This window comes from Amphiprion ocellaris, chromosome 11 (assembly GCF_022539595.1).
Source record: "Amphiprion ocellaris isolate individual 3 ecotype Okinawa chromosome 11, ASM2253959v1, whole genome shotgun sequence".
Taxonomy (NCBI): Eukaryota; Metazoa; Chordata; class Actinopteri; family Pomacentridae; genus Amphiprion; species Amphiprion ocellaris.
Window position 1 is genome coordinate 36,246,578 of NC_072776.1, and position 19,615 is coordinate 36,266,192.

The 19,615-nt window shown below is 45.0% G+C and overlaps 1 protein-coding gene across 1 annotated transcript in view; it reads right to left on the bottom strand.

The window, feature by feature from the left end:
• Nucleotides 1-19,615, bottom strand: part of ttn.1 (titin, tandem duplicate 1) — a 198,399-nt gene that overhangs the window by 168,260 nt on the left and 10,524 nt on the right. Inside the window, exons 9-37 of the mRNA XM_055015241.1 lie at nt 19,448-19,555; nt 18,058-18,291; nt 17,624-17,689; nt 17,290-17,548; nt 16,879-16,948; nt 16,563-16,760; nt 16,251-16,393; nt 15,947-16,077; nt 14,995-15,222; nt 14,665-14,906; nt 14,029-14,261; nt 13,393-13,557; nt 13,129-13,297; nt 10,705-12,401; nt 10,339-10,620; nt 9,593-9,859; nt 9,080-9,352; nt 8,730-8,993; nt 7,793-8,053; nt 7,451-7,711; nt 6,643-6,906; nt 6,257-6,517; nt 5,914-6,174; nt 5,087-5,347; nt 3,466-3,607; nt 3,211-3,379; nt 2,715-2,946; nt 1,926-2,210; nt 96-212 (exon numbers count right to left, since the gene is read on the bottom strand). Coding sequence (XP_054871216.1) covers nt 96-212; nt 1,926-2,210; nt 2,715-2,946; nt 3,211-3,379; nt 3,466-3,607; nt 5,087-5,347; nt 5,914-6,174; nt 6,257-6,517; nt 6,643-6,906; nt 7,451-7,711; nt 7,793-8,053; nt 8,730-8,993; nt 9,080-9,352; nt 9,593-9,859; nt 10,339-10,620; nt 10,705-12,401; nt 13,129-13,297; nt 13,393-13,557; nt 14,029-14,261; nt 14,665-14,906; nt 14,995-15,222; nt 15,947-16,077; nt 16,251-16,393; nt 16,563-16,760; nt 16,879-16,948; nt 17,290-17,548; nt 17,624-17,689; nt 18,058-18,291; nt 19,448-19,555 — 7,543 coding nt within the window. The remainder of the gene's footprint in view (nt 1-95; nt 213-1,925; nt 2,211-2,714; nt 2,947-3,210; nt 3,380-3,465; nt 3,608-5,086; nt 5,348-5,913; nt 6,175-6,256; nt 6,518-6,642; nt 6,907-7,450; nt 7,712-7,792; nt 8,054-8,729; nt 8,994-9,079; nt 9,353-9,592; nt 9,860-10,338; nt 10,621-10,704; nt 12,402-13,128; nt 13,298-13,392; nt 13,558-14,028; nt 14,262-14,664; nt 14,907-14,994; nt 15,223-15,946; nt 16,078-16,250; nt 16,394-16,562; nt 16,761-16,878; nt 16,949-17,289; nt 17,549-17,623; nt 17,690-18,057; nt 18,292-19,447; nt 19,556-19,615) is intronic.

A 19,615-nucleotide genomic window follows, 5' to 3' on the forward strand; every position in this document is an offset into this window, starting at 1 on the left:
GTTAGTCAGCATCACCTGAGACAAACAGCACTAACCACAATGTCTGGAAGTTCTGGACAGAAAAATCTGTTTTTAAAGGGAGCTGTGGTCTCTACCTTCCCCAGAGATGCTGCACTGGAACTGGGCCTGGTTTCCCTCTGAGACCAGAACATCACGCATGGGGCTCATAAGGACCGGAGGAGAGATCCGGACGGCTTCAACCACCTCAGGAACTGGAAGAAGAAACATCATCAGTGTGAAGACTGGTTTCTGTCAAACTAGTGGTTCACCAAACAAACAATAGTCTGATGTAAATGTGGTACTGTCATTCATAGAAAATAAACTGAGAAAGTTCCCCTCTGATCTCCTCAGAACATCTGGTTCTTCATCTCCAGTAATTTTATTAATGATCAGAGTTCTACCTTCATACTGGGAATATTTCCACACACATTTCTAGACACATGACATTTTAGGAGGAAAAACACATCTGAGTTCTCGTGAAAACCTAGCACTAAAACAACTTGAAAAAACTGGAAAGCTAAAACAAAAATCACCCCAATAAGAGCCAAAACTGCCCCGAAAGACTCAAATATGCCAGAAAAAACACTCAAAATCACAAAAAGTACTAAAATTACCACAAAAAATATCAAAATTACAAAACAGGTGAAATTGGCACATTTGGCACAAAAAACTTACCCCAACAAGAGCCAAAATTACCCTGAAAAATTCAAATATGCCAGCAATGGCATGGAAAATCACCACAAAAATGGCCACATTTACCATGAAAAGGACCAAAATTACCACAAAACAGGTGAAACTGTGACAAAAACTCAAATTTGGCACAGAAAAACATGCAAAATAACCACAAAAATGGCCAAAATTACCACAAAAAGAGCCAATACTACACTGAAAGGTTCAAATATGCCAGGAAAAATACGGAAACTCACCACAAAAGGTTCCAAAATCGTCCACAAAAAGTAACAAAATTACCAAAAAAACAGGTGAAATTGCAACAAAAACTCAAATTCGGTGCAAAAAAAGAGAGAGAGTTCTACTTTCATACGGTGAATATTTCGAGTTCCAGGTCCTTGAAGTCCATAGAGGACTGAACTGTACAGTTGTCAGTAGGTCTACTCTAGAACTTTCTCCAGTTGTCAGTAGGTCTACTCTAGAACTTTTTCTGGTTGTGGGTAGGTCTACTCTAGAACTTTCTACAGTTGTCGGTAGGTCTACTCTAGAACTTTCTCCGGTTGTCGGTAGGTCTACTCTAGAACTTTCTCCGGTTGTCGGTAGGTCTACTCTAGAACTTTCTCCGGTTGTCGGTAGGTCTACTCTAGAACTTTCTCCGGTTGTCGGTAGGTCTACTCTAGAACTTTCTACAGTTGTCGGTAGGTCTACTCTAGAACTTTGTCCAGTTGTCGGTAGGTCTACTCTAGAACTTTCTACAGCTGTCGGTAGGTCTACTCTAGAACTTTCTCCAGGGGATGTTCTCCTTTCCTGCTTGCAGTCTGGTCTCACTTAAAAAGAAATTCCAGATCCTTGAAGTCCATAGAGGTGGGTCCAGATTTATCACTTTTTAATGGACTTTTTCAGAATTTCATCAGCCCAGCAGATAGAACCATGACATTTAGGAGGAGAAACACATCTGAGCTCTAACAAAAACTGAAGCCAAATGAAGGGAACGCTTACCACGGCTTCATGAAATATACTAAAGTTACTGTAGATAAAAGATCAGCTGACTGAGGAGGTCAGATGGTGGACTGACCCTGTTAGAACCATCAATACTGCTGTCCATTCAAAAGATATTAAATCCAAACTCACTGTAGCTCATATATAAGTTCAAAACATTGCTAATCGATCTCCTTGATTACTAATAATTAGAAACGTATCAGCTGAAAAGTCACAAATAAATCAGATTCCAGCATCTGTTAAATGACCAAACACACCTTCCACTGTGAGAGGGGCGGAGCTTGTCGCCTCTCCGTAGTCGTTCTTGGCCTCGCAGCTGTAGATGGCGGCGTCTTCGGGGAAGACCTCCAGCAGCAGCAGCGTATGTTCCTCTCCGTCGTGGAGGAACTTGCACTTGTAGCTGGTGGACAGAGCCTGGGAGTCTTTATACCAGGACACCTGAGGCAGGGGGATGCCACTCACCTGCGCCGAGAACCGAACCGACCTGCCCGACAGCGCCGTCTGGGGCTGCATGTGGCGGACAATCTGAGGAGGCTCCGGCACTGAGGAACAACAAGACCGTTACTCAGGGTTCCCCACAACCAACTGCAGGATTCCACAACAATGGTTAGATTTACCAGACTCTTTTAAGGAGCCCGAGAACCCACAGCTTCTAAAAAAGCTTCTAGTGGTCACTAAAAAGCTTCCACAGGATAGCTGTTAGAATCTGGTCTAACCTGCTAAAGGAGCTCTAGAACGTCCCCACTGAAGAGGTTCTAGGGTTCCTAAAAATGGTTAGACTAAGGCTCCGAACAAAGGTTATAGTGGTAACCGAGGAGGTTCTAGTTATCTTCGAGTACATACTAGGGATGTTCTCCCACAGTGGTTAGTAGTTACAGTAGAGGTTCTAGGTCTTCTAAAATTGTCCTACAGGTCACTGGGAAGGTTACTGAGGCTCCAGGGCAGCGGTTTTTAAGATAGTTCTGCTAGTAATTTAGGAGGTTCTAAATACAGTACTTTGGGAGGTTAGTTTTTACAGCAGTAGAAGTAAAGCTTGGAGCTCTTACGTCTGACATGAAGGTTCATGGTGCTCCTGTTCTTGCCGGCTAAGAAGGTGTACTCGCCAGCGTCGCTCCTGTAGGTCTCGGAAATGGTGAGGCGGTGCAGCTTCCTGATGGTGACGTAGCTGAACCTCTCCTCCACTGAGAGCTGGATCTCCACTCCGTTCCTCATCCAGCGACCTTCAACATCATCCTCGTTCACCTCAAACTCAAAGTTTGCTCTATGTTTCTCAACAACCTGCAAAAACAGATTGGTGGGACTGAATAACAGAATTGGAGATTCCAGGATTCCTTTTAGAATTCTCACTAAAATCAGTTCCTGATTAGAAAGAAAATACCAGAAGGAACCTATTAGGATGTTTACTTTCATCCCAGTGTGTCTTCTCAGTGGTAGTTAACTTCCAGTCCTACTAATGCATGAATGAACAGAGCATTATTGGATATCCTGAGAGTCCTGGTGGGTCACAGCTGCATTTGTGTGTAGGTAACTCCATGAGCTCACCGTGATGTCCCTGCTGGCAGGTTCTGAGATCTTCACGTCTCGTCCCTCAACTCCCAGCTGGCCCTTGGACATGCTCGACCCGGCCACAGCGGTGTATTCACCACCGTCAGAGAGGCGGACCGAGGGCAGAACGAGGCGGTGCACAAATTTATCTGAGGTCATTTTGTACCTGCAGGACACGGAGAAGGTAAAGTACACCATCATCACCATGTCGGTAACATCGGCTAAAATACACCGGAATGCAAGCTGCTCTACCTGTCGGACATCTCCAGCTCCTGACCATCCTTCATCCACATCACCTGGATGTTCGGTTCAGAAACCTCACACTCAAAAGTGGCCCTTTTCTTCTCAGTGATCTTCAGGTCCTTCAGCTGTTTGGTGAATTCAACCACGCGAGCTGCAGGGGAACACAGGGAGAAATTAACTGAATAAATCCAACCAATCCAATCGATCGGTAAGTTTGACCTCAACAAGGAACCAAATCCCAAACAACAACCCAGTGTCCAGAAAGTCCTTTAGGAGGGTCTAGGGCAGTGGTTCTTAACCTTGTTGGAGGTACTGAACCCCACCAGTTTCATATGCGCATTCACCGAACCCTTCTTTATTGAAAAATAAAATATGATTTTTTTCAAATTCAAGACATAGTTATATGTTTTACTGGTGCACAAAATGAACCCTGCATTAACATCACTTGTGTTCTTGTATTCCCCATCTCCATGCAGCTTAAGGAAGTGTTCCTTTAGTTTTGCCGGTGCTAGACTAGAATTGCTTAATGTGGCATTGCAAATCATGCAGATAGGACTCTGACTCCCATCACATTCCGTTATACATCTGAATCCATGTTGTACATATTCGTCCCACCACTTTCATTTTTTGCTCAACATAGTTAGTATGGATTAAAATATTAAGAAAGAAATCCCACAACGTACCATCGGGACAGTCACAAGTCAACTACTGAGCACACCAAATTCCCTGCAGCACAGATTTGGCCAAGCAATGTAGCGTGATCACCTGCAGCCAGTGATGGCCAAGCAGGGCATGTCATCACGAATCTTGACCTCCGTCGAACCCCTGAGACTGACTCACCGAACCCCTAGGGTTCGATCGAACTCAGGTTAAGAACCACTGGTCTAGGGTATATCCCGTATCTCGTAGTCAGTGAGAAGGTCCTTTATGTCCCTTCGGATGCTCAGGGGATCCTGCTAGGGATTTCAGTGGTTATGTAGGAAGTTCTAGAAGTCCTTTAAGAGGTTCTAGGGTATCTGATATCTAATAGTTGTAAGAGGGGTTTTCTTGACAAGGTTCTAGTTATTGTTTTAGGTGTAATTTATTACTTCTGAACATTTTTAGTACTCAATGCTGAGGTTCTCCAATAATGGTTAGGTTCTAGTAGCTACTGGGGAGGTTCTAGATGCCAACTAGGACGCTCTAAGGGTAGGAAGAAAGTAACTGTCATTGAATGGCCATTAAAGAAGTCTGATTGGTCACTTAGGGAGAATCAGGAAGTCCTTGAAGAAGTGCTAGGAGCCCCATAAATGGTCACAGCAAAGGTTTCAGGGCTCATAAGCTGTTCTAGCAGTTGTTAGAGATGTTCTTGTTGTTAGTGGAACATTATATATGTCACTGGGGAGGTTCTAGTTGTCACTGATGAGGTTATTGTTGTTACTAGAATATTCTATTTGTCATTGGGGAAGTCTTAGAAGTCTTCCTGAAGGTCCTGGTGCTCTTTAAAGTGGTCAGGGAGTTGGTTCTAAACTGCTTTCATCTGGTTCTATTCTCACAGACCAGACAGACTACTGGTTGAGTGAATTAGAATACAGTGCTGATATTATCTAGCATTGGTGGAGACCCAAAACAGAGTTGAAAGACATCTTACACTCAACGAAGAGCTTGGCTGTGGTAACTGCAGAACCGGCCGTGAAGGTGTACTCGGCGCTGTCTCCAAAGTGAACGTTCCTGATGCTCAGAGTGTGAGTGAGCTGTTTGCAGCGAGCCTGGCATCTGTCAGTGGACCGGATCTCCACGCCGTTCTTCAGCCATTTGTAGGTGATGCTCTCATAGTTGACATTCACCTCAAACGTGACAGTGTCTTTTTCCTGAGCGTTCACATTCTGCAGCATCGTTGTGATCATAATACCTGGGAAACAGCCAAACAGACGGTTAGTTCACTGAATCTGTCAGGTGATGGAGCTGTATTTTAAAAACCACTAGCTTTAACTTGTTCTTAATGTACCCCTAAAACATAACAACCTAAATAAAGCTGTTTCATATGTCAGTAAAACTTTACTCTGCATATTAATTAATAAGTTGAGGTGTTTCAGAAGTTGGGAATTTGGTTTGTGTCACAATCTGCTCAGATTTAATCAGATAATATAAATACTGTAAAATGAATTTGGCATGTACAATTCTCTGAGTGTGGAAAGGTAACATACTCCTTAACGGTTTAGATTTCTAAATTATATGACAAATGAAGGGACTCATTGCGGTCAAGCACCCTCATTTAGACTAAGGTGTGTTTTCAAAAAGAAAGTTACTAAAAGACATTCTAAGTTTGTAGTTTAAATGTGAAAAGCCAACAGAATCCATAATAATAATAATAATAATAATAATAATAATAATAATAATAATAATAATAATAATAATAATAATAATAATAATAATAATATCTAAAGGTCTGGGTTGTGGTCAGTGATAGCGTCTTACGGCTGACGGTGACGGTCGCAGACACTCGGTCGTTCCCGCAGACGAAGGTGTACTCTGCAGAGTCATCCCTGCTGGTGTTCATGATCTTCAACTGGTGCAGTTTTCCCTGAACTACGATCCTGAACTTCTCGCTCATCTCGATCTCCACGCCGTTTTTCAGCCAGGTGGACAGCACGTTGAAGTGAGACACTTCACACTCCAGCGTGGCCACCTGAGTCTCTGGAACCTCCACGCTCTTCAGAGGTCTGGTGACTCTCAGAGCTGAGGGGAAAACATAAAGAGGGAAGGTCAGATCCCAAACACAGCAGGTGTTGTGTATGATTTGCAGGATGCTAACACTTACACTCGACAAGGAGGCGAGCACTGCACTGCAGGTGGCCCACGATGGCGGTGTACTCGCCCTCTTTGCTGTTGTCCACGTCTTGGACGATCAGTTTGTGGGTCTTCTTCTCAGAGAGGATCCTGTAGTGCTCACTGGGCCTCAGCTCGGTGTTTTTGAACATCCATTTCACCGGAATGTCGTCCTCAGAGAGGCCAACTTCAAATACAGCTGTAGCACCCAGCAACGACGTCACATCCTTTGGCTTCTTCAGGATCTTGATGGCTGTGGGAAAATTTGACCACGGTCAGGAAATGTTTTTAGGAATCTGTGGGTCCAGTGTTGCTCAGGAATTATTAGTATTTTCTACAACTCTGTTGTGTTTTATTAGAAGATCTGTGGTTACTTACTCTCCACATTCAGTCTGGCGTTTGCTGACAGCTTTCCCAGTTTGAAGGAGTAAACAGACTCGTCCTGTGTGGTACAGTTCTTGATCTTCAAGGTGTGGACCGTGCCTTCGATGCTGATTTCGTATTTATCGCTGGGCTGGATCTCAATCCCGTTCTTGATCCACTGCGCTCCCCTCACATTCTCGTGAGTCAGCTCCAGGCTGAACACAGCTTCCTGAGTCTGGACTACATTCAGGTTCTTCAAGGTCTTCTTCACCTTCACAGCTGTGGAGACAACGATCATGATTAGTTCTGTTAGCATGATCAGATACTTAGCGGCTAGCTGTTTGCTACCGGGCCACATGGATATTTGTTAAAAGTATATTTTTCATTTGGTAATTTGAAAAAGTTCTCCAACATTGTGGGAAATATTCTGGTTAGCCATCCTGGCCCGATCTGGTTGAGAAAAAGGACATGTTTCTGTTATGTGTTCAGTACAATGACAGATCTAAGACCAGTCAACTGAACCTTCTATGCTAGCATGCTACTTAACAAATCTGTTGAAGGTCGATGGTTTAGTTTTTAATGTCAGGTTTAGCTGTTTAAGCTACAACAGTGTGGACAATCAAAAAAACATCAAAGGATTTCTTCAGCTCTTCAGTAGATTTGTTATCATGAGAAAACATTGACTGACATGAATAACTTGATATGTAATTCAATATTATTAAAGACACAAAGTTCAGTTTCAGTGTCTTTTGACACAAATAAGATTTGGCCATCAGGACTTCAAACAGGTTGTGTCTGTTTCCACAGTAAAACCTGGACCTACCCTCGACCTTCAGGGTGGCGGAGGTCTTGGAGGTGGCGACCTGGTAGGTGTACTCTCCGATGTCGGTGCCTTTGGTGATGACGATGACCAGACGTCTCGCGGGGCCGTCCACCTCACTCACCACGTTGTCGCTGTAGTCGATCGGCTGGCCGTCCTTCAGCCACTTGCCTTGTGCAGATGGGTTGGCAACTTCGCATTCCAGTACGGCGGTCTGGGAGTCAGCTACCACCAGATCACGCAGGGGTCTCTTGATGGCGCCACCTGGTGGCAGAAGACAGCCATTTAGTGCTCGGTGACAGAAATTATGTCTGAGAGTTGTGAGGTGTTAAATCTTTGGCGTACCTGTTACGGTGAGTGTGGCAGTGCACATCTTCTCACCAGCGGCAAACATGTACTCGCCCTCTTCATCCTTCATTGCATTCATAACCGTCAGGGTGTGGTGCTTGTTCTTGGACTCCATCTTGTGATTGGTGCCGGCTTTGAGCGGCTGCCTCTTGAAGGTCCAGAAGGCATCAATGCCGGGGTGAGACACCACAACCTCGAAGGTGACGTTCTCCGACTCTGAACACTCCTTGTCCTTCATTGGCATCACAATCTGGACGGCTGTGGAGACAGAACGAAGGTTAACACTGAAACTGACAAGGAACTGATGGTTGGCTAGCCTCTTTTCATATTTACATCAACCCAAATAAACAACCACAAACATTATTTTTATCTGGGCCATAGGAAGTGTGATAATGAAAGTGTCCAGCAGATGGGACTGTATCAGTTCTGTTTATGGTTGGAGAAGATCAGTGTAGGTTTATATCAAGTGTAACTGATGCAGTGTGATGTTCAGGTCATTTTCAGTTCAACTCAGGAAGTTTTGGGTCATTGACTGTTGATTGAACTCTCTGGCTTCATAGGAACTGCTTTGTGTTGGGTTTCAGGTTTATAGGAGTGTTCTGGGTCTCCTGCCAGCTGAAAACCCCTAAAAGAAGTTAATCAGGGGGATCCTACTCAGATGTTAAACCACCTCAGCTGGACGTTTTTCACATGTAGATCAGCAACTCTGCTCTGAGCTCCTCCCCTGATCTCTAAGACTGAGCTCAGATACCCTGCGGAGGAAACTAATTTCTTGCCTCTGATTCCTTCGATTACTACCAAAAGTTGATGACCACAGGTGAGGGTTAGATCGACTGGTAAATCAAGAGATTTGTCTCTCAGCTAATTTCCTTCTTCACATACGAGTAATACATGTATTACAGGTTTTTCACCTCAGTGTTTGACTACAACTTACTCTGAATACTGAACTTGCAGGTGGTGTCGACCCGTCCAACAACCAGCTTGTAGTGTCCTTCATCAGAGGCGAAGGTCCTATTGAAGACCAGGCGCTGTTTTGCTCCTTTAGCCACCGTCTGGATTCGTTCGCTGGGTGTTATCAGTTTGTCGTTGTGGTACCATTTGACGGAGCTGATGTCCTGAGCGGAGATCTTGGCCTCCAGGACAGCCTTGGTGCCCTCAATGGCACTGGTGTCCTTCAGCGGGATCAGGATACCAATAGCTGCAACAGAGATAAAAGGTTTTGTTAGTGACATTTTATTTGGGAGCTAAGCAAATTGAAAAAGTCATGCATCTGAAGTGACCTACTCTGAATGACCAGCTTAGCAGAGGTTGAGATCTCCTGAGCGGGAACCACAAAGGAGTACATGCCAAAGTCATCCTTGCTGGTATCTTCGATCAGGAGTTTGTGGATTTGTTTGTCAATGACGATGTGCACACGGTTTGAGGCTGTGACAAGCTGCCCGTTCTTCATCCAGGTTCCTTCAACATTCTCCTGGGAGAACTTGACCTCAAGCTGAGCGATGTCACCCTCGCAGACTGTCAGGTCGGTCAAAGGCTGCATCAGGGTCACCGGACGCACTGAAACATGAGGACAAACATGTTCAGCACTGTGTGCAACCAAAACTAAGTCAGGGTACTGCTGCTTAGAGGCTGCAGTCTTCTTTACAGACCATTACATGAAACATAACAATTCAGATGTTCCTAGAGCCTTTTGGTGCTACAAGAAAGCTTGTGAAATGGACATGTTTCTTGTCTTTCTTGGTACCAAACTAGAATCTCCAAGCTCACTGCATAACTTATAGAACTTCCATAACTCACACTTCATCTTCAGTGAGGCGCTGGTCTTGAACTCGCCCACTTTGAAGGTGTATTTTCCTTGGTCTTCCTTCTTGACGTCTTTCACAGACAGGGTGTGTCTTCCACGGCGGGAAGATATGACATATTTACTGCTTGGAGAAATCAGCTTCTCTCCAAAGAACCAGCTGCCTTCAGCATCCTCACGAGACACGACACATTCAAACTCTCCAGAGTACGTCTCAGGCACCTCAGTGCTCTCCAGCTGCTTCAGGATCTCCAGAGGAGCTCCTGTTGATCACACAAAACATATGGAACATCAGCAACTGTGGTTCTAATCAATCACATACTTACAGTTCGACATACCGACAAAATATGTTGTCTCTTTATACGCTTCATGGTGTTTTATGCTTTCTGACTGGTTCTATCAATTTAAGACCTAAAAAGTCCATTTTCCAATTTTCTGAATAAGAAATGGAAACGCTCCCTTGGTGACCCAGTTTGTTACCAATAATAACGCAAGTGAAGAAAGCAGCTTCCTTAGTTTTGAACTGATGTTTAAAGTTTTCACTGCAGCTAATACTAAAAGTAAGAATACAGCTCAACCAGCATGCAGCAAAAACACTGGTTAAATCTACAGAAGCAGATCTAAAAGGTATGTAGTGCAATGTTAATAGTTTTCCTTGGAATTTTTTTCACTTACTCAACTTATAAAGTCATCGACACTAAGATTACATTTGGGGTATTCTGTGAACACAAACCAAACCTACCTTCAACAGCAAGCTTAGCACTCGTCCTGATGTTCTCATCCTCGACAACCACGCACGAATATTCTGCATCATCTTTCATGCCAATCACCAGCACAGACAGGAAGTGGACCTTTCTGTCTGAGTGCATCCTGTATTTGTCTCCAGAGAAGATCTCCATGTTGTTCATCAACCATTTGACCTTCACAAAAGGCTCATTGGTTTCACATTCAAAGGTAGCCATGGTGTCCTTCTCCTTGGCATTGACGTCCTCCAGCTTCTGTGTGAAGGTGATGACTTGCTTTGCTGCAGAAATGACAAGAAAATCCTCATTAGAAAATATACAGTTCCACATTTAGTTACCTATTATTAAATCCAGAGATGTGTTACCTTGGACCAGCAGGAAGGCGTGGCTGGAAGTCTCTCCGGCTTTGCTGGAGGCTTTAACCATGATGCTAGCTGAGTCCTCTGCCACGACGTTTTTGATCACCAGTTCACATACATGGTCCTCAGGCCAGTACCAGTAAACACGGTCGGACTTCTCCAGCTGAACACCGTTCTTGAACCATTGGCACTCCGGGTCTGGTCTGCCGATGACTCTGACTCTGAACTTAACTTCTTCGCCCTGGGCAACTGTCTGGCTGGTGATGCGTTCCAGGATCTTCGGTGCTTCCATGCTGGCTGACAGCTTGATTCTCTCTGGTTTCAGGGGTTTAGCTGTGACTTTGCGGCGTTCCTCCTCCTTCTTCTTCTCAGCCTCTTCCTTCTCCTTGGCATGATGAAGCAAGTCTTCCTTAGTCTTCTTCAGCAGATCTTCATAGGAGTCGTCCCTCTTGCGAGACTTGAGCTCCACGGCGGTGATGGACTCATAGTAGCCTTCCTCTGTCCTGCGTTTGAACTTGCTCCTCAGCTCCTCCGTCTCCTCTGTGGCCTTCTCGTGGACAATCCTCTGTGCCTTCTTTAGCTTGACCACCTCTTTCAGCTGAGAGTCCTCTGCAAGTTTCTCCACCTTCACCACCTCAAAAGGTGTTTTTCCGGGTTCAGGTGCAGCCTCAGCGGCCTTAGCCTCAGGGGCTCGGCGCAGGTGAGTCCTGAAGTCCTCCTTCTGCTGAATCTCCAGCTTCACAATGTGCTCAGCTGAGCCCAGGTTGTTGTCTGCCACTACTTTGACCTCTCCGGCATCATAGGATTTGATTTCAATGATCTCCAGATAGTAAATACCATCATATCTAAGTCTGTATCTCTTGCTTTTGCGGATCAGTTGTCCGTTCAGGTACCAATTGACCTTCGGTGCTGGATAACCGGTCACTCTGCAGCGGAATCGTGCTGTGTCGCCCTCCAAAACGCTGACTGGTTCAGGGAGAAGGACAATATCTGGCTTCATTTTCTCAGTGTCTTCTTCAGCAGTGACTCCATATGGTCCACCTTCATGAGCCATGCGCTCCATCTCATCCATCCTGTATGTTCCCTTCCTGCCTTCAGGGAGCTGAGTTTCCTCAACAAGTCCCTTCTCATCCTTGACGATCAGGGTGGCCGAGGTCTGGTCGACTCCATACTTGTTGGTAGCTCTGCAGGTGATGACGCCGCTGTCTCTGGCGTAAGCGACTTCATAGTCCAGACTGCAGTAGCCAAATTCATTGACCATGCGCAGCCTGTTGGCGGCGGCCAGAGGTTTGCCGTCATGCAGCCACTCCACCACCATGGTGGGGTCACCAATAGGAGTCAGTCTGCACTCGAAATGAGCCGGACTGAAGCGCTTCATGCGGACGGAGGTCAGCTTTTTCTTGAACTGTGGTTTCTGTTGCTTCTCTTTGTCGTAGAGGTCGCCCTCCTCCCACTGCTCCTGACCATATCGCAGATGAAGAGGCTCCACTTCTGGAGGGGCAATCTCTTTAGCTTTGTAGGTTCCTTTGGGGATAATGAGTTTCCTCTCTGGCTCAGGCTCAAAATACTCCACCTCCACGTTGACTCTGCAGCGGGTGGTGTCTCTGCCGGCCTTGTTGATGGCTGTAGCGGTGTACCAGGCGCTGTCTGAGCCAGCTGCTGAGGGAATCTGGAATTTGGCTTCTCCTCTGGTTCCTTCAATCCTGGTATGGGAGATTTTCCACATTAGAATAACTTTAACATTGAAAACTTACAAAAAACTTTCCCTAGCTGTGAGGAACTCTTTTATTCTAAAGAAAAATACTAGATTTTTAAACATTATCAGAATGTTGACAATGTAAAAATCAGATTTTGATATAAAATGAGGGCGTTTCCTGCTCAGGAGGTCAAGCAAACTGACTGGATGTCACCTGAGTGGTACGTCTAGAGGTAATATTCCACTGTAAGAACTCTGTTCAGGCACAAGTTGATGCAAATATTTAGAGGAACTGCCCATAAAAAGTACAGACCCTGGGATATGTACTTTTTTCCAAACACCAACAAAGGTGCCCTAAAATGGCTGTTAAGTGTCTGCAGTGGAAAAGTGGCATATGATTGCTTCGTCTCCTATTTGTTCTTTTTCTTTTCACATAGGAGAATATTTTTATGCATCGCTTGAATCCTTACAGAAACAGGATTTAGCCTTATGGCTTAGCTTTAGCCTTTATGTATCTGACTAAGGAAATGAACAAAAAAGTAGTGACATTATTACGTTCTCCAACGGGATTAAAGAAAACTATGAACAACATGTGCAGCAGCTACAAGCTCATGTAGTTGCAGCTGAACCTTCACTGTATAAATAAACAAGAACTCCAACAGTGTTGTGGTTTTACTGTCAGCTGTTTGAGTACCAGTGATGTAAGTCATAAATGCTGCTGATGCGAGGCGTACTTGATGTTTGGGTGCTTGTGAGGGGTGATGATGTCGCTGTTTTTCAGCCAGACGATATCCGGCAGCGGGTTTCCGATGGCTTTGACAGCCAGTTCTACCAGAGTTCCCTGCTTCACACTGATGTTCTTCAGCTTCTCAGTGAACTGTGGACGCACCAAGGTCTCTTTAGCTAAAAAAGATAAAGATTCAAGTATCATAAGTATCTTCTTCTACAAGAGATGCCCCATAGATCACAAAAACTACACAGGAGATGTTGAATCTCACCATCGACAGTGAGAGTGACCGAGAGGGAAGATCGTCCGGCTCGGTTCTGAGCCACAACGGTCCATTCTCCAGAGTCTGGTGGCAGAGCCGGGGCGGTGATCAGGGACTGAGTACCGTCCTCTTTAACCACGATCTTATGGGTGTAGTCGCTAACCACTTGTTGTCCTGAGAAAACAATGAATCTGGATTGTTCTCACATCAACTAATCTTTAAGAACAGCCTTAATTAAGATCTCACATTAAAATCTAATAAATTCATATTATAGAATATGTGCAATAAAGAAAAAAAACAACATAAACACAAGGCAGAACAGGATAATGATTTGTAAAATCAATTACTCAAAGAAAATAAGTGTGAATACATTGAGAACACTAAGGGCAACCAAAAAGCCAATGAAGGAGTACATCATTGAAAAGTGTGTCAGTAGGAAGGACATCCAATTGAAAAAGGAGGCAGCCTTGGAGATGCCACTTCAAAGACAAGATCTCTGATATCCACCAGGCCTGATCATAGAGCAGCTAAAACAGCTGTTCTGTGATATAAAAGACCTGGAGGTAGAATATTAGCAGATAAGCTCTGGTTTATAACCAAAGAAGAACCTTAAAATCTATTCTGCATCATCTATGTTCCTCTCACCGTTGTGGAACCAGTAGGTGTCGGGCATCGGTCTGCCCACGACCTTCAGGTCGAACCTGGCAGTTTGTCCTTCAGAGCATTTACATGAGGAAGGTTTCATGACAAACACGGGTTTGTAGAGTCTTTCCAGCTGAGCCTCGTCCGTCTCATCGAGCCGACGGGCAGGAGAACGTCCGGGAGATCGGCTGGGAGAACGTCCGGGTGAGCGGCTCAGAGAACGAGGAGATGTGGACCTGAAGAGGAGGCAGCGTCATCAGCATAAAGGTGGAGGTAATAAAGCATTAGATCGTCTGGTAGCAGCTCAAATTAAAGTCTGTTTTCACTTAGAAAACTGTTTTCTATTTAACAGTTAAATAAAGAAAGCTGTGTTTCTGGAAAATGTTCTGTGAACCAGTTAGTCCCTAACGCTGTTTGATTTTGGAGATTTTTTTCACTCTCACCAAAACAAACTAGAAGCATGGTGAGGGTGAACCACAACAGTCCAAATGAGTGAGCTGTCCAGTGACAGGTCTCTGTGGGTTCATCAACCCTTTCACTAATCCATGATTGTGGGAAAAGTATGAACAATAACTGCTCTAATGTCTACTCGTGCCTCTGATTGTTTCTGTCCTGGCTGCTGTCGTTGCAAACTCCTACCTGATCCTCTGCATTGCCGGCTGTGGGGTGTATCTCTGGGGGGTTACAGCTCCGGACGGCTCCACATAGAGTTTCCCAGAACTGACTGCGTTTCCCTTCATGTTGGTGGCGAAGGCGGTGTACACGCCTTCATCCTCTGGCTGCACCACGGGCAGACGGAGGCTGGCTCGTCCATCCTGAAGAATCTCCATCTGGTAATGGCCTCCAGCCCTGATGCGCTGGCCGTCTTTGTACCAAGCAATCTGCCAGATGGTACAACGTCATCATCAAACCATTCTGGATTCAAATGTGTAGTTCTAAACTCCATGAATGTCATCAAAGACTCCTCACCTTGGGCAGTGGCACTCCGGCCATCTTGCAGTGGAAGGTGACGCCCATTCCTGCCATGATCCTGTAGTTTTTGACGGGCGTGTCGAAGGCCGGCTGCTCTGCCTGGGTGGTGCTGACAGACACCATCAGCTCTCCATCTTCTGTCACTATCTCTTTGTAGGTTATCGTCATGATTTTGTTCTCAATCTCCTGGATGATTCTCTGCTCAATGGCAGACAGATGGAACTCCTGCAGGATTGACAACACGTCATAGGACTGTCAATTGATCGATCAATCAGCTGATTATTAGTGATCACCAAGAAGTCACCAGAGAGATGTTCTAATGGTCATGAGTGCAAAATGTAATCAAAAAGTTCTGAGACTGTTTGTGAAGTCTGTCAGTCATCAGACTAGGTGATGACCGCCATGGTGACCAGAGGATGGATGGTCTGTGGTTACCATGGTTCCCATTCAGAGACCAGAGAAGGAGGTCAGGAGCTGCAGATGTTCGGTCATTCTGGACAAGTTTTCAATGGGGGGAAAATGAAATTAGGTTTTAATTTTTATAGGAGCAATCTCAGAACGTTTTGGTCACATCTTGTAAAATTCCAGATGTTTCAGTGATGTTTCACAGTAGGTCCTGAAAGATTAAATGCATTGTTTCCAACAGTGTTTTGTTAAAGACAGCACATTTTGAGGTACATAAAGGTACTCTGAAGGCTGGACTGGCAATAGACTAAAGCAGGAAACTAACCAACAAACCCAAACGCCCCAAAATAATCACGTCTGTTGATGTTTGACTAAATTCAATTACAATATCAACTGAACTCAACAAAGAACAAAAGCATTTAAAGAGTGAAAAACTTAAACTCTTCATTATTTATCCTGACGCTGCCATTATGGGTTTACTAAATGTGTAAAGATCCAGGTCCAATGGCATGCTAGTATGGTGCCAAACTCCTGAAGCTCCCACCTGTCCGGAGATGATGGTGGTGGTCAGCGTCTCCACGGGGGGAACATCTCCCACTTTGGGCTCCGTCACCACGGCTGTCACTTCAGTCTTAAAGGTCGCTTCTTGTTTCTTCATGTAGGCTTCATATTCCTCTGTTGGTAGAACACAGCAGCTAGCGTCACCACATCAACGTTTCATCTCTGAATCCTAATGAAGGACTGTGATGTTTGTTGGTTCATTATTTCTACTGAGTCTCCTGGTTTACTTCACGTTTCTTAGATCTTATTTTAATGGGTTAGTGTTGGTGTGGTGTTTGTTGTCATACCTTCCTCCAGCAGGCTGGCCGAGGCTGAAACTTCTCCCAGCTGGTTCTTGGCAAAGACGGAGTATTCTCCAGCATCATCGGCAAAGGTCATGGAGATCTCCAACCTGCACTCTCCAGTCTCCTTCTTGTAGGCTACTTTATATCTAATAGACAGCAGAGGTGAAAACAGAGCATTAACTGATGTTCAGCGACCCCTACAGGCTGCAGTGAGCATTACACCCACTATAAAAACAAACAGCAGCCGGATGTTCCTGCTTTCCACATCATTTTAGAATAAACCCTGAGGACTTGTGACCATGGCGGTGGAGGTACCTGTATCCGGTGGTGAGCGGGACGCCGCTCTTCTTCCAGATGATGTGAGGTTTTGGGTTTCCTCCAACCTGACATTCGAACACGACGCTTCCTCCCTCCACGAGCTTCTGGACGGTCAGCGTCTTGATGAAGAAGGGAGCAGCAGGAACAGTATCGGACTCCACCACGCTCACCTCCTCTCTGGTTTCTTCAGTTATTCTGGAAGTACAAATCTGTTTTCAGGATTTTCTGGAACTAACTGCTGCTCCTCAACTCCAGAATAACAAATGATTATCGATTTATCACCACACATTTGATGATTCTCTGATTGACTCACAGTTTCTCTTGAGCAGTTTCAGTTTGTTCAGGGGCAGCGATCTCCTCCCTGCTCTCGATGTCTTCAGACACTGAAGGACAAAGATGGAGAGTCTGAGTTAGAAGGAACCGTAAGGAAACCATTGAAGGTTTGAGGCTATTTGAACGACAATCTCAGCAACTATTAAACAAAAAAAGCCTGAATTTTTCACTCCTATTTCTTAACACGACATTGACTTCATATATCAGTCTAACATTCACAGAGACCATTTTAAACATCCAGAGTTTATGATTAACAAGTTTTAAATAGATCAGAGAAGGACTCTGATCTGAGAAGGAAGACTTCATAGAGCCAGTGTCCAGTCCTGCTGCATGTTGGACATTATTACTACTCTCAGAGTTGGTGTGGTGGTTTCCAGGTGTTCCTACTGACCCTGGACCAGCAGGTAGCAGGAGGTGCTGACGGTTCCCGCCTCGCTGGTGGCGGTGCAGGTGAAGCGGCCGCTGTCTTCGGCGAACGCCTCGCGGATCACCAGCCGGGCGACTCCGCTCTGGTAGCTGATCTGGAAGTCAATGGAGCTCTCGATCTTGTAGTCCTCCCTGAACCACATGATGATGGGCATGGGCTGGCCACTGATCTGACACTCCAGCGTCACCGACTCGCCTTCGGTTACATTCGTGTTCTTCAGTCCCTGCAGAGGAAACACAGCGGCATCAGGAAACCTCGGTCGACCGCCGGTTTGCTGTAGGATGTGAGGAGTACTTACCGACACCAGGGTGGGCGGGACCACAGCGCCACCTGCAAGCAGTACGGTTGCTGCCTCCATCACCTGCTGCACAATCACACAACTGTTAAAATCAAACCTCGACAAGATTTAGAATTTCTGCTGAACAGGCGATGAAGAGGAGACGACACAGAGGGCTTTATGGATGAAGAGGTGAGGATGAGGAGGTCAGTAGCATCAACGAGCACGTTAAAGAGTTTATTAGAGGGACGTTTAGTCCTGGACTCACAGAAAGCAAGAAAACCGGACTTCTGAGAAACTAGAGGGGTGATTTAGTCAAACTAAATGTGGGGGGCAGGATCAGATCTGATGGTTCAGCAGCTTTAACAACATGAATGTTTCTGCTGAGTCTAACGCTGTTTATTTCCACATCAGGTTTTCTTGTCCTGCTCACATCCAGCTCACAGACTACAAACCTGAGCTCCCCAGTGCTCATACATTCTGTCCGAGTACACCGTCCCAAACTCTAAACCGCTCTGATATGTCTCTGTAAAGCCTCTGAAAGGCGGCGGGACGGACTCCAGCGTCTCTCTGGTCTCGACCGCTGAGCGAGACGGACTCGGAGACTTGACGGACCTGGTGATCTTTCGAGTGGCGGAGGAGGAAAACTCTTTCTGCAGCGTGGCGATGGCCGAGCCGGCGATGGAAACCTGGCCGAGCCGGAGAGGAGGAACAACCACAATGTCATGAAGAACATTTGCTGCTTGTAGGTTTGTGTTAAACACAGCAGAGGAGGAGCTACGTTAGTTCATCACAGCTACAGGCTCAGATGGAGGGAAGGTCACATGGAGCTGGATTAAAGGGGACCACGGATTAGGGAGATGGAGGATCACAGGTTAAAGTCAGGATTTTATCATTTCTACACTACGATTCACAACATGTTTGCATTTCAGGCGAGCAGCAGAGACCAGGACTGGTTTAGATGGTCTGAGATGATGGACTCAAACTTTAACCCTTAGATGCTTCAGTGGCTCGTTTTCTACCAAAATCTTTGTTATGAAAAGTTTCATTTTCCAGCTATTCCTCAAAAAACATGTCTTTGACATAATTTCATTTAAAACTTTTAGTTCCCTTTTATACTGTGAAGGAAACTGTAATGTTTTTATGACTACTCGGAGCTCTTTATCACTGATAATATCATACAAAGGGATGGAGGGATGGAGAGCAGCAACAGCTGGAGGAAAACAAAATTGATGTTTTTCATTCTTCTACTGCTGTTCTGTTTAATATTCTTCTTTTTTAATCATCAAAATGTTCAAAATCCACCATAAAATGAAAAATAAACATATTTCAAACATGAAATCATTCTTGTGTGAACAAAAATATAAAACAAATAATAATACATATAATTATTATGAACCAAAATGATAAAAATGTCATAAAAACACACTGATTCTATTCTATTAGACCCGCTGATGGAGGAGTGCAGGTTCAATAACCAGAGCATCTAAGGGTTAAGCCTGATGAAATTCTACATTTAATACACATTTCTTTATATTTCTTTGCAATGAGGAAGTGTTTCAGTACCGTGAAGTCACAGTAAACATAATAATTCAATCAGAACTGTCTGTATCTCTGTTCTGGATGCTCCTGCTGTTAAACTATCCACTACTGATGAAGGTTAGATGGATCATTTAATTCCAAATTCACATTAACTGAACACAGAGATCAAATCTGCTGCTGCAAACTGGAGAATGTAGAGATGGACAGGTGAGCTACACCTGTCTACTGACTGGACTCTGGAATGTCAGAGTGGTTCTGTTGGTTCTGTTGGTTCTACTGCTCACCTGACGCTGCCTCTCTTACCTCACTGCTAGACTCGTGCTTTGGGACAGAAACTTTAGAAACGGTGAAATGTGGAACTGCAGACGGGCTGAGACCAGTGTCCACACGGACGGAGAGTTCAGTCTGAATCTGAAGCAGAGTTCACAGCAGCATTAGACCTCAGAGCTGGACAACAGGGACCAATCTGTC